This window comes from Oreochromis niloticus, linkage group LG5, assembly GCF_001858045.2.
Source record: "Oreochromis niloticus isolate F11D_XX linkage group LG5, O_niloticus_UMD_NMBU, whole genome shotgun sequence".
NCBI classification, from domain to species: domain Eukaryota; kingdom Metazoa; phylum Chordata; class Actinopteri; order Cichliformes; family Cichlidae; genus Oreochromis; species Oreochromis niloticus.
The window spans coordinates 26640607-26654535 of record NC_031970.2 but is presented as its reverse complement, the minus strand read 5'-3'; the positions used below and the strand labels follow the sequence as shown (position 1 = coordinate 26654535).

The window sequence follows — 13929 nt, the reverse complement described above, 5'->3', positions numbered from 1 at the left end:
CCCCATAAAACTCTCGACTGGCCCCAACTTCCTCTGATGAATCACCAACACAAGGGTATCATCACGAGAGACGGACTGAGAAGCTCTCAGAAAACCAGCAGACAAAAGCATTTCCAAATGGTTCTGCTTGTTAGATGTGGATTCTACAAGCATGCATAGTGTAGGAGGCCCTCAATGGGAAACAGATGTGTGGCACTCGTACATACAAAGCGATCTCATAGTGCCAGAGTGAGTGTGCGCACACACACGCACAGATAGATGCGAGTCAGTGGAGTGGTTGTGTAACAATCGGCAGAGTCAAATGTCACATTCTTCTCCAGAGTCCTGCTTTTCTGCATCACATAATGACACATTTATGGTGGGGTTTTTTTTACTTTTTTTACCACACTAAAGTATTTCCCCTTCCCCTCTGTGACAGGAAACAAGAAGAAATCATAGACTCACTGCCACAGTCACGATAAAGAATTTTCCCCTCTGTGCATGCATAGATGCGATCAGTGCTACATACAGAGATAGACAGAGACATGTGCAGATGGGTGGACAGAAGAGAAAGTTTCCCTTTATGACTTACTGAGACAGGAAACACGTTGCTCTGGCAACGCTAAAACAAACCAGATTCTGTTTTGGCACAGGAACGTCCTCTCTTCCTGTTCTTCAGTTTATGGTTCTTCTTTTATGACTACAGGTTACTATGGATTCAATCATGCTGCGGTCGGTTTTTGCAGTTTGACTTTTTGAGTATCGGTGGTTACATAAGGCAAGTCGGGCCTACAAAAAATGCTGTGTCAAAGCACAGAATTATTAGAACAGGCTACTAAATTGTGCACTGGTTAAGCAGCTCTGTTCTTTCTAAACAGGAGAATCAAGTAAAATGAAAATAATAAAATAATAATCTTTTAAACAATGTTTGATTTTCCTCTCCAGATCTTCGATAAAATAATGGAGAACGCTCGTTTAGTGCTTCAGATTGACAACGCCCGGCTCGCTGCCGACGACTTCAAAGTCAAGTATGTGATCTTCTCGTCTTTGCATGTGGAGTCATTCTTACACTCTGTGATTGTGTCTCTCATACACTATGTGTCTGCTCATTCCTACAGATCTGAGAATGAGATGTCGATCCGCCTGTCCGTGGAGGCCGACATTGCCGGGCTGAAGAAAGTCCTCGACGATACGAACATGAGCAGGCTCAACATCGAGAACGAGATTGAAGCCGTGAAGGAGGAGCTTCTGTTCCTGAAGAAGAACCATGAGAATGTGAGCTTACGGTTCATCAGATTGATAATAACATATAGAGTCGCACGTTTTGTTGTTTTCTTCATTGCTTTTGTCATTCTGCTGATCTAACAGGAAGTGATGGAGCTGAGGAGTCAGATCTCGCAGTCAGGTGTGCAAGTGGATGTAGACGCTCCCAAAGGTCAGGACCTGTCCCAGATCATGGAGGATATGAGAGCGAACTACGAGAAGATTGCAGTGAAAAACGCAGAGGACCTCAAACGGTGGCATGAAAATCAGGTACGGCGGACATCAAGAAGTTAGATCTTTCAAAGACACGCTGAGCCAATGTGTTTCCGACCGTCTTTCTTTCGTGTCCCCGGCAGATTGCAGATGTGCAGGTGCAGGTATCACAGAACACAGAAGCTCTCCAGGGGGCCCAAATGGAGAAAAGCGACTTGTCACGACAGATACAGACTCTGGAAATTGAACTTGCGTCTCAACAGAGCTTAGTAAGCATTTTACTGATTTTATTCATGAACCTGAATTTATCAAATCCTTTCATAGTTTATGACCCTATTCCATAATGCATTCTTTATATATTTTTACTACAAAATTGGCACAGTTGAATACCATGACCACTGCACCCACTGAGTTAGCAAAGCATTTATTTCCTCATCTTTTCCTATACTGAGAGCTTTTATTTCTCCTTTCATTAGAAAGCCTCTTTAGAAGACACCCTGCGCAACACAGAGCTACGTAACAACATGGAAATGGAGAAGTATAACAACCTAATTATCCGGCTGGAGGAGGAGCTGGGCAGCTTACGCGCGAACATACAGCAGCAGACCCAAGAGTACGAGGCGCTGCTCAACATGAAGATGAAACTTGAGGGCGAGATCAGCACTTACAAGACTCTGCTGGATGGTGGAGACTTCAAGTAAGAGCAATAAAGATGTGGTGGAAGAAAAAAAAATGCAGGTCAAGGCAAGATGATGGTGATGGTGGAGGTGAATATGCAAATCAATTGATAGCATGAGTTGCATGGCAAAGAATAACTACACCATTATGCAAGGTAATCCCAGAAAGTTGATTCTGCTTATCTGCATGTGGCGTTTTCTGAAAACACTACATCCGGATGAGCAGAATCAACTTTCTGAGATTTCCTTACCTGGATGATTGAGCATGCATGAAGACATTATGCAAAGCAGAAATCTGAGGTGGTAATGGTCTCAAGGCCAGTTTAATGTGAATATTCTGGAAGTCAAAATATTTCATTTGTGTTTTGCACAGGCTCCAGGACGCATTGGACGAGCTGGAGGCCGCAAACTAATTTGGAACAAAGGATTGGAAATCGTCGCAACAATGGAAGCAAAGCTGCCTACACCCATTAATTATGAGTGGGGTGGGTGGAGGAGTTTTGACATTTTTTGCACTATAACCACATGTTATGTGAACCCTGATTTAAGCAGTTTTTAATAAAGGCATTATTCCACCACAGTGAAACATGGACCACTGCCTGATCTGACCGCAAAATAAAAACAAATAAAACCACTTCCTAAACCTGAATTCACAGCTCTTGTCTGGTTCTCATTTTTAGTATTGATAGATAATAAAGATAATTGAAAATAATAACAATAATAATAATAAAATAACTGATCATTTCTGTTGGTGAAAACAACAATTTATGAAAATAACCACAAATTTGCTTCACTATATAGCCATCTTATTCAGGGAAATTATTATCTGTGTTATCATTTGGTGCATCTCAAAATATTATGATGAAATAAAAGCCATGATCCATCCATCCATTCTTTTCCACTTATCTCATTCTGAGTAAAGGCCATAATTTGAAATGTAAATCTTAAAGATGCATTACATGATAAGTGGCCACTAGGGGGGAGAAGTACTCCAAAATGAGCCATCCAGGTAACAATGCATAAGAATTTGCCTGACCACTTATATGCACCAAGGAGTGGCTATAACCTTGGATGATATAATCATAAAACCAGCATAATATAACTGATAGCTGGCAGTTATTCAAACCTGTACAAAAGATGCAAGCCATCATGAAGAGCTGATATAAAGTTAGTCACTTTAATCACAAAAAATGCTACTTGGACGGTTTTAGAGTAAAAAAAACGAAAACTCAACAAAGATCTGTAAGCTCTGGGACACGGGCCAGTACTTAATGGCTTATTACCACTAATTCATGAGAATTTTAAGCAAAGAAATCAGAAAACGCGGGCTGAAATTGCTATAAAAGTAAAATAAATACACAGCTGGGAAAGCTGCAGCCAGTTCGGTGACAAATACGACAAATATTCAGCAGCGAGCGGAGCAGCGGTGCAGCTGAGCAGATGTGGGTCAGTAAGTAAACAAGGGAGGAGGCGCGGGTCTCGTGGACGGCGATGCGCGCTCCCGATGATAAACCTCTGACGCCTTCATCCGGGAACTACTACGAACTCGCTCTCCAACATGGCGGCGTCAGGTGAGGTTTATGTGGGTGAGCGATCCGGGTTGGTTCGAGGGAGAATTTAAGAGGATTTTACTTCAGTGCGACTTAACATGTGAAGTTTGATGTTTGTTTTTTCTTCGCTTTATCGCTCCGCGTCGTTGTCTCGCGTGTATAAAAAGGGTTCCCGGTTGTTTTGGGCTCGGTATAGACGATACTGCCAGACACAGGCGAATGAACGGAGCAACGACTAGCATAAATGTGAACGTTTTAACCTCCCGAGAACTTGTAGCATTTACCTCTGGGCACGGTTACTGCGGCTGCTGGAGTCCGCTTTTGACTTTACGCGGTGTTGTGCGCAGTGGACGTGCCTGACAGGCTGTGAAATGTTCGGAACTGCGTGCAGAGCTGGCACATTGTATGACCGTAGCGGGTTTCGCCGTGGCGCTCAGAGCACGATAAGCGCCGGGCGCAAGCGCGATGTGTGGAGGAGGGGTCGGGCCGAGGAGTCCGGGCTGCCCGAGGAGTCTCCCCACGTGTGCAAGCGTGGCTGCCTGGTGTCGGTGTTTGATGAAACGGGGCAGCTGAGCCTGTTTGGGCCGCATTCTAAGCACTTCCCTAGCCCCTTCTCAACTTTAAGCTATCTTTTTTCCCCCCAGCCGGCCAAGTCCTGCGTGGTTGATGGCGCACTTGGATCGTGGCGCTGCGACGCGAGCTAGGCCGTAAAACCTAGCCAGCTAAGCAGGGATACTTCCCCCGTCAGCAGTCCTTTGCTGACTAAGCCCGCATAGCCGCCAAGACAAAAGCGATCAGTGTATACGACAAGCTAAAGACCCGTATAGTTAACCTAACAGTTTAACCGCGGGGGTTGTAGTTTTAGAAGAAGACAGCCCCGCTGAAACTTGATGTTACGCAGCTCTTAGCTCGCCAATGTCACATAAGTGAGGATCGCTGAGCAGGCTACCACAGCCAATATTTTGCTTGCTGGTTTTGCAAAGTACAAGCGGTTATAGCCATTTTCATCAAGGCTGGTGGGCGTAAACAACAACTTAGTGTTATATACTGGACCAGAGCTGTAAACAGTCTTTGTTGGTCTCTGCGTTTGTGTAGGTTTTAAAATGATTTGTGTAAAAGAATGCCCTGACAGCTGGGATTTTCACAATAAAGCTCCCAGCCAGCATTCTCACCCCCTATTTTTTTGTTTTTTGTTTTTTCAAGTCAAAACCCGCATCATAAACTGTGAGCCCCCCTCCCCATCCCGCTGGGCGGCTGGTAACTCAAGAATATTCTGTGGTCTGTGCAGTCAGTCAAACCTCAAAAACGTGTTGCAGACACGCAGTAAGGTTGTTTTGAAATCGTTATGGTTCTCACCTGACTTGGAGCTAAACGGAGCCTTTTCTGGTCTGTTGCACAGTGACGGTTGGACAGGCTGACCACTCCCCATTCATGTGTGTGTGTGCAGTTTTGTTTTTTTGTAGCAAAAGAAGTATTTGTTATCACACGCACACTGGGGCCCACTCTTATCTTGCATGGCTGTACATCATCTCACTACTAAACTTAAAAATAGCGTCGCTATTTAAACAGCAGCTCTCATTTGAGACACAAATATTAGATTTTTATTTATTTATTTATTTTTAACTGTTGGGATGCTGCAGTTTCTGGGAGTTTAGTCTGCAGCTATTCCATATGTTACTTTGTTTGTGAAGGACTTCCATAGAGAGACATCCACTTGGGCAAGGCAACCATTACTTACTCTTGTGTTCTTCCCTACAGCTAAGAAGAAGAATAAGAAGGGGAAAACCCTCACTTTAACTGACTTCCTTGCGGAGGACAGTGGAGGCAGCAGCGTCGCCCCCAGCTATCCGACCAAGTCCACGAGCTGGGCAGATGAGACTGATGACCTGGATGGAGATGGTGAGCGCACACTGAAATGCACACAGGGATCACAATATCTTAGCAGCATTTCACAACAGTAGGTGAACCAAAAAACAGTCTGCATTATGTTTCTCGGTAACCACTGTTTAGCTCTACCTTTTGCCCTTAACTGCAAATTCAAAAGCTCTGAATTGAAGGATGCATTGTTTGTCTGAGCTATTTGCATTTGAAGAAGCAAGCTGCCGGCTTTATTTGTAGAAACAAAATGGTCAGTGTAAGTCAGGTTAGCTATGCAATCAGTAGGCGGAGTTATCCTTTTAATTGCGTAGCTGTTGATTCAATCACACGTTTTAAAGGAGACTCTGTCTGACAAGCCAATCTCAGTGGAAATGTCCTGAAAGCAATTACTGTAATAAAATCAGCACGCTTGCTCTCTATCTTGTTCAGAAGATCTTTTAGATTCGTTGGGAGAATTGAAGAATGTAGTCAAACTGGCGATTCTAGTAACACATGTAGTCAAACATGTGGCAGAATGTGAAATGTGCTGCAGAGTGTTTAAATGAAAATGACCTGGGTGAGATAGTATTTGACTTTTTCCCCCTGCTCATCAAGTCTTTTTTAAGGTAAATAGCAGTGTTAAAAAAGGTATTAAAGGTAAATGAAAACCTCTTGGGGGGGGGGGGGTTCAGATATGTCAGATATGAATGTCTTGTAATATGAGGGCAATAACACTAATCCAAGCAATTACACGAGGTAAGAATTTCTTATTTATAAGAAAGTATTAATTAACATATTTACCGAGTCAAACTTTGGTTTTTATGCAGCGTCAGTGGCAATGCCCTGTTTGTTTGCATGTTAATTGTTCCAGCTTCTAGCTTCAGACTAGGCTATCCACACCACACCTGAATGTGTGTGTGTGACCCTTAAACTCTAGTTTGTGTGGCTAATCTGATCGCTTCATGCCATATGAGGGGCGTTTGCTTAGAAAGAGAGGAGCTGAGATGATGAGGCAAACTGATGTGTAGTCGGGATCATTAAGGGGGAATGCGAGCGCAGGCCAGTTTGCGCAAGCACTGTAGCAGGCAATCACACCTAGTGTTTTTCTTAAGTGTTTGCATTATGTAAAACAGTGATCGTTTTGCAATGAGCTCTCTTGTTTTCTCACAGGTAACCATAGTATAGGTAGCTTTTTTTTTAAGTCAAAGGATTTCATGAATTTAAGAAGCTCAAATATTAGCTTTTATTTGAAGATTTCTCCAATGTCCCTGCAGTCTCGACTTCCTGGCACACGGAGGAGGACACGTACAGGGCACCACCCATCGACCGCTCCATTCTGCCCACAGCGCCTCGCTCAGCTCGCGAGCCCAATATTGACCGGTCAAGGCTCCCCCGCAGCCCGCCATACACCGCCTTCCTGGGAAACCTGCCCTATGATGTCACTGAGGACTCAATCAAAGACTTCTTCCGCGGCTTGGCAGTAGGTTTAGCAAGAACACCGACATCACTCACTATTGAATATAACGGCCAGGGAAAATAACATTTAGGATGCCAGTAGATCTGTGTGTGTTGGTTTTGCAGTTTCAGTTACATTTCAGGTTCCCAGATCATCACTTTGAAGTTACATGTGTGGCTAATTTCTGAAGTTTCAGTCCACAGCTACACGGTGCTGTCCACACAGTGGAACACAACAGGAAGATTGAATTTGCATTTTAAGAAAGAACAGGATGCTGAGGTCCACTTTATTCTGTTTGTTTTCACACTTGTTGCCCAACGTGTCACATCAAGGACAAAGTATTTTTCTCTGTTGTTATTTAGCATTAGCTTGCAGGAGAGCTTCAAAAATAACATGTTTTCAGTGTCTGTTATCACTGTGGGGGGAAAAAACACTGTTAAATGAATAAAATCTACTCATGTGACATCACTGATAACGCTGAAAGAATTTGTATTTCCAGACATCATCAGTGTGTAGGAGCTGTTGTGTTAAATCGTTGCAGTTTTGCAGGATATTAAAGCAGTCAGAATGACTTTGAATTTGAAAATTAATAATTTTTTGATCCTTTGTTTTTAAAAGCTCAGTTGTGGTGTGTCCTTAATTCCAATATGTATACACTCCTTTCTCATTTTGAAAACTTGGGAAGGGTGTTTCTGGTGTCATGACTGTAATTAGAGTGTAATGTTATTAATGTGTTTCACTTTAACTGTCTCTGTGTCCAGATCAGTGCAGTGCGTCTGCCTCGAGAGCCCAGTAACCCAGAGAGGCTGAAAGGCTTTGGTTATGCTGAATTTGACGATGTAGAATCCCTCCTCAGGGCTCTCAGTCTCAGCGAGGAAGTAAGAGAACCTGAAGTTGGAAAAGACACAATTGAACAGTCTGAGACTTTGACTAAAGTGCAGGAAAGATCAGTAAATAATAGTTGTAACAAACTACTTCTTTGCTCATGCCAACAGAACCTGGGAAACCGCCGGATTCGTGTGGATATTGCAGACCAGTCAAATGATAAAGGTACACTGCTTTTATTCCTAATTTTGAAACGCTCATCTCTGCCTCTGCAGTGATGCGCTGCTCCATCGTCCTCATTGAAGTGTTTGATCATCTAACACCGTGTCTCCTCTCATTCGTCACATCTCAGAAAGAGACAGCGGACCTATGGGTGGCCGGGACCGTGGTGGGCGAATGGCTGACATGGGTCCTGACAAGACAGACAGTGACTGGAGAGCTCGACCAAGTCCGGATGCTGATGATGGACCTCCCAGGAGAGATGATGCCTTCGGAGACAGTGAGTCTAATATGGTTTTGCTGGAGCTTTATCATGATAGCATAAGATTCCCTCTAAAGACAGAAATATACCTAAATAAATAAACAGAAAAACGTAATGCTTTGAGATTATTTTTTTCCCCATTTCAGTTACACAAATTGAAGCGTTAAAATTTAATTTCTGAGTATATTGACCGAACTAATTAGTTTAAAAAGTCCATTAAGTAGCTTCTTTTGCAGTGTGGAGAATTTTGTGAAATGTAGCCTTAGCGTTATGTCACAGCCCAGGTTTTCAGCTTTCAAACTGAGGAGCAGGTGTTATTTTTTTTTATTTCTTTGTCTTTAATTTTGAATTCTTTATATAAAATACTTGTGTGGTAACACCATCCAATCAGCGGTTCAGTGTGTCACGTGGCATTACTTTCGGCCTGTTGCAGGATCACGTGACCGTTACGAGTCTGATCGTCACAGAGATGGCCAGCGGTGGGACAGCGATCGTAATGAAGGAGGCCGTTACCGGGATCGCTATGACAACAGGGACCGCAGAAACAATGATGGAGGTTTGTTTGTATAAGTACTGTAAACTGCTTCTTAGGCACAAAATCCACATTACTTTAACATTCTAAACCCAAGTAAATCTTTATTTTTTGTGGTTGTATTTAGTGTTTACAGCGTTCTGTTTTCACGTTTCTTTTTTGGTGTCCTGTCCTGCTGTCTGTGTAGGTTATGATTCTCGTAGCGGAGGAGGTCGTCGTAACTTTGGCAGTGGTTTCCGCCGTGATTATGATGACAGTCAGGGTAGCAATGATCGCTACGGGGACCGGGATCGTTACGGAGAGCGGGATCGTTACGGGGACCGGGATCGTTACGGAGAGCGAGATCGTTACGGGGACCGGGATCGTTATGGAGAGCGAGATCGTTACGGAGAACGGGATCGTTACGGGGACCGTGAAGACCGGCACGACAGGCGTGAAGAGAGAGGTGAGATTTCATTGTATAAATCCTATCCTTTGTCAATATTCTTAGTTTAAAACAATTTTCAGGAAAAATCTTGTTAAGTTGTGCATTTGTAACGTATGTACTTTCATCTTTTCCAACCCCAGCTCCTCAGCAAAGACCCAAGTTGAACCTGAAGCCTCGTAGTGTACCTAAAGAGGAGGAAAGCACCGGCAGTGGTGGCACTTCACCCGCTGCCACTTCAACCTCCAGCAGCAGGGCCTCGTCCATCTTTGGCGGAGCAAAACCTGTTGACACAGCGGCAAAGGAGAGGGAGGTGGAGGAGAGGCTGAAGAAGGAAGAAGAGAGGCTGCAGAGGCAGCTGGAGGAGGACAAAGGCAGGGGACCGGACAGAAAGATGAGGGACAGGTGAGCGGGGAGGCTGATGAGGAATGTTTGAATGAGCATTATTGTACATTTATTACGCCATTAAATTTTATGCTTTTTTTTTTCTCCAGCAAAAGTAAATTAGACCTCATGCAGAAATAGGAGAGAGCTTTTTTTTATTTTAAACATTTAATCATTAACATTTTAATGTTGATGCATCCTGTGGAGACTTACCACAGCTTGTACAAGCTCTTTGCAGCCAGAGTCTCTCTGTTAAATTGACTGATCCTCAAAGTGCTTTTCTGCTGCTTTACTCCAAGGCTCATTCACACACGTTCATATAAGTGCTTTCTTTAACTTAACATTCACATGGATGCACCGGGAGCACTTTATAGGGTACAGTACCTTGGAGAAGCCAGGCACCATCGATCCTTGCAATTAGTAGAGCCACAGTCGTCGTTGCCGTTGCATTAGAATGTTTCACTTCTGTTCTTGCAGCTAATTTTAATTTCTGAGATGTTTATGGCATGTTTGTAAGATCTGCCTGCAAATTAAGGGCCACTCAAAACCTCATCTTGTGATTCTTGAAGAGTTTCATGATAGATTTCTGAGGTGTTCTTTGGTTCACTGTTCTATTATAGCTGCAACTCGCTTTTCATGTTGGTCTTGGTTTGACCGCTTGACATTTACATCCAGAATTTTCAGATGTTTGTCTGACCTTAAAGTGTAATCAGTAAGTTAAGGCCTAACAAGTTGCTCAAGGTTTCATATGTAATAGTAGCAGTTCCACTTTGTTTGTGTAGCTACACTGGAAAAAAAAAGCTTAAAATAGTAATTTGGGTTTCAGACATCAGTGGATTGATTTGCATAATGTAACCAAAGTTCTAAAAGAAAGAAAGAAACGAAAAGAAAGATGTTCTTTTTGCTTTTAGGGACCCGAGCTGGCGCAACGAGGAATCTCATACTGAGCGATCCCGCACAGGAAGCGAGTCTTCACAGCAAGGAAGCACTTCTGGAAGCACTTCTGGAAGAGGTGGAATGTTTCTCCACTTGTTTCCTTTCCTCTTCTTGATCTCTCCTTCATAGATCTAGTTTTGCATCGACTTTGTCTTTGTCTTACTTGGGACTGAAACGCCCCCTTCTCCCACCAGGGTCACGGTGTCGAGATAGCGAGCGCTCCGGTGAGAATGAGGTATTCAGCGGGGTAGAAGGTGGCTCCACTTCCCCTGGGTCCTCATCCCGGCCCCCCTCCACCAGCTCTTCTAAAGAGCCATTGAAGGTGATGCCTGCACCTCCTCCCAAGGAGAATGCATGGGCCAAGAGAAGTGCAGCCAGCACAGGCTCTAATGAGGGCGATGGTCGAGCTCCGATCTCCCCGGTCTCCCCAGGCGGTTCAGCTCCTCCCAAGTTCAGGTGAGCACTCACTGAATGAAGTCTGCAATGTTTAAATTCTGCCCTTGAATGAATGAATGAGAATGAATAAGTAGATGTGGATACACTGAATTGCCTGCAGCCTTAGTATACTTTGCCTTGACTGTTCCTCCTTTCCTTTTAGCTCCTCAAGTTCTGCAGATGAAAGAGGATCTGGAAAGGGTAAGTGCTAAACACAGTGGGATTTCCTCCACCCCCAAAACAAGAAAGCTTTTTTGGACTACAAATAAAACTGAATATGTCTGTGTAAGTTTTGTAAATACAAAACACTGGGGGAAAGTGAGGGTTTTATTGATGGAAATTGAATTTTTGGGAATCAGATGAATCATCTATAGCTGAAGTTTTGGAGTTACCAGGGTGTCTCCATCAATTACCTAATGAAGAAATCTTAGACAAGCACAATCTGACTAAACAGAAGAAGCAGAAACGGTATATTACATGTCTTAATTGAATACAGTGAGTAATCCATCTCATTCCATGCTGGAAAAGTACATGTACTTTGCCATAAACTTGCATTTGGTTTGGTATTCCAGTCAACGGGGTGATATTAGGAGTTGTGTTTTAGTTTCCTGTCCTCCTGTCCCCTTTGACTTCTTGTCTGGCTCTTCTCGACATCATCAGTCTATGCTGCACTTAATCAGCTTCAGCCGTATTTGCCCATCTGTGCTCTGAGCAACAACAAAAAAAACAGCTGAAGCATTTGCACATGCTTATACAGTACATCTTGTAAGTATTGGCGCCTGAAAGCTGATGACAGAGTGATTTTTCAAATCCTTGAGTGGTCCAGGAAAAAGACCTGGGATCTTCTTTTTTTTTTTTGCTCTTTCTGTAGTCTGTGAAAAGCACAAGATTCTCAGAAACAGGAAGTGGAATAGCTCAGGACTTCATTTATTGTCGTACAAATGCTGTGTTCATGCATTTAGCAGGTTTCCTTAGAAAGTGTTTCATCGATTTGCTTGCTCACTTACCAAATGTGGTGTGCAGCTTTTATCTGTGCTTTCCACACTTACTAGAAATCGTGCTGAACGCATTTGTCAAAGAGTCTTGCTAGGAGCAGGTCCTGCTCAGAACGTGCATGCCGAAACACTACAAGAACAATAATATCTTCATGGTCTGCTGTGGCGCCACAAGGTGGCTCTCACTAGTTTCAAAAGTTTTGGAACCCTTTTGCAAGTCGGCATCAGATTTCTAAGAGGCTCGTTCTTGTAGTGGGGGCAGTTGTGCACCTCTCATTTGGCCCTACATCAGTGACTAACACATTTTGAATCCAACCGAAGTGGCTGTTTATGCTGCAGTACGTTGAGAGTGTAGTCTACTGTACACCGTCCACCAAGCCCCCCTTGACTCAACTGTCTGGCTTCTTCTTTAAGATGAGAACAAGGCTGATGGTGTGCGTCGGGACCGGGGGCCCCCACGAGCACGAGGGGGGCCTGCAGGGCCTGGAGCTGGGCGGGGGCGAGGAGAGGGGCCCAACAGAGACCGAAGGAAGGAGGCAGACAGGTTAGCAACTGCAAAGTTCTTAATGAGACAGGGAGGATATTCTTCAGGCATCTATGCTCGGGTTACACAACTGATGGTGGTTTGTGTTTTTTTTCCTTTCTTTCTTTTTGTGGAACACTGGAAAGACAGGGTTTCCTGGTGTGCACATGAATGCTTTATCTGTGCTACACCAAATCATCGTGATCCCCATATTGTAGCACAAGCAATTATTCATGTCAGAACTAAATAAATCAGAACTGAAATTTCTGAAATGGCTGTTAATCTTCAGAAGATGAAAATGAGCAGATTCATCTTTATTTATTTTCACCTGTGGCCATTAAAGGTTTCGCAACAAGCTTTTTAGTGCAGATACTTCCTAACGTCAGCATTCACTCTGACCTTTAGAAAGGACAACAGAAGAGACCGAGACTCCAGACCACCCCCAGAGCCAAAGAAATACGAAGAGACCCCAACCCCCGTAAGTCCTGAAGCTCGGCCACGTCAAAATCTGCGCAGAGTTGCGCTGTGCTGTCAAAGTACTGATTATTTTTCTTATTTTGTTGCAGAAGTTCAGCTCAGCCAGTAAGTACGCCGCTTTGCTAATGGATGGCGACCAAGGAGACGAGGCAGATGACGCCGATTAGAGGGAAAATAACGAGATAAGGAGAGGAGAAGGCGACGAATGCAGGAAGAAAAAAATAATAATCTCACATAGCGTATGGGAAAAAAAAATCTCCTCACATGGATGTGGCTCCTGGGAAGGGAGGGGGAACCATCACCCCCTCCCTGTTTTCCTCCTACAAACCTGTCCTTTAATTTCAAACCATTCACCCATTCCTCCTCCCCCTGCTCCACCTTCAGGACTCTTCAGGTTCTAAAGAATAGTCACATACTGGACTTGTTTTAAATGGAAAAGAGGAATACATGACACATGAAAACGTGATGGATAAGATTGAATTAATTGTAATAAATAAATGGAAAAAGTGGGGAAAAAATGATTTTTGTATGTTTGTGGATCACAGGCGCATCTAATGACTGAAGATGGAGGTTATAAAGGTGTTTGGGGGTTTTTTTTCTCTCCTTTATTGACTTTTTAGAAATGCAAAACATCATTACAAGCCCTTCTGTATACGTTATTAAATGATTTGATGTTATAGAGTATCTTAAAAATATACAAGTACACTGCTGAAATTTGAAAATCCCGTCTTCCAGTACTCATCAAGAACACTGAGACAAAACCTGCTAATTTAACCATTTTCCAATCATGTATTCACCATTCAACAAATGAGCTGGTCGATGGTGTTAACAAAGGGATTCCCCAACATATTTTTGCAGGATAGATTTGTATTTTCACAGTTGCAGGGAAGGAAGGAAGAAAGGAAAAAAAGCCACCACACAA

General features: G+C 43.5%; 3 protein-coding genes across 6 annotated transcripts in view; 2 read left to right on the top strand and 1 right to left on the bottom strand.

Moving 5' to 3' along the window:
- Positions 1 to 2781, top strand: part of LOC100696071 (keratin, type I cytoskeletal 18) — a 3632-nt gene extending 851 nt beyond the window's left edge. Inside the window, exons 2-7 of one of the 2 annotated variants that reach the window (XR_269225.4) lie at positions 925 to 1007; positions 1098 to 1254; positions 1348 to 1512; positions 1599 to 1724; positions 1932 to 2222; positions 2506 to 2781. Coding sequence is in view for 1 of the 2 variants with exons in the window: in XM_003441541.4 (XP_003441589.1) it covers positions 925 to 1007; positions 1098 to 1254; positions 1348 to 1512; positions 1599 to 1724; positions 1932 to 2152; positions 2506 to 2545 (792 nt within the window). In the remaining variant the exon portion in view is untranslated. The remainder of the gene's footprint in view (positions 1 to 924; positions 1008 to 1097; positions 1255 to 1347; positions 1513 to 1598; positions 1725 to 1931; positions 2223 to 2505) is intronic. The other variant, XM_003441541.4, reaches the window with a different exon arrangement.
- Positions 1 to 5410, bottom strand: part of LOC100702519 (keratin, type II cytoskeletal 8) — a 26806-nt gene extending 21396 nt beyond the window's left edge. Inside the window, exon 1 of the mRNA XM_005469300.4 lies at positions 5039 to 5410. The gene's annotated coding sequence lies outside the window, so the exon portion shown is untranslated. The remainder of the gene's footprint in view (positions 1 to 5038) is intronic.
- Positions 3581 to 13929, top strand: eif4ba (eukaryotic translation initiation factor 4Ba). Of its 3 annotated transcripts, none has more exons than XM_005469301.3 (15): positions 3581 to 3703; positions 5441 to 5581; positions 6814 to 7019; positions 7757 to 7873; positions 7991 to 8045; positions 8173 to 8319; positions 8735 to 8857; positions 9021 to 9278; positions 9401 to 9662; positions 10553 to 10653; positions 10772 to 11033; positions 11176 to 11213; positions 12422 to 12551; positions 12936 to 13008; positions 13097 to 13929. In XM_005469301.3, exons 1-15 carry the CDS (start codon positions 3691 to 3693, stop codon positions 13172 to 13174), a joined length of 2004 nt encoding a protein of 667 aa, XP_005469358.1. In that variant the 5' UTR covers positions 3581 to 3690; the 3' UTR covers positions 13175 to 13929. The 3 variants fall into 3 exon arrangements, with proteins under 3 accessions (XP_005469358.1, XP_025763164.1, XP_025763165.1); XM_025907379.1 differs by having other exon boundaries at positions 3676 to 3718; XM_025907380.1 differs by lacking the exon at positions 12422 to 12551 and having other exon boundaries at positions 3676 to 3718.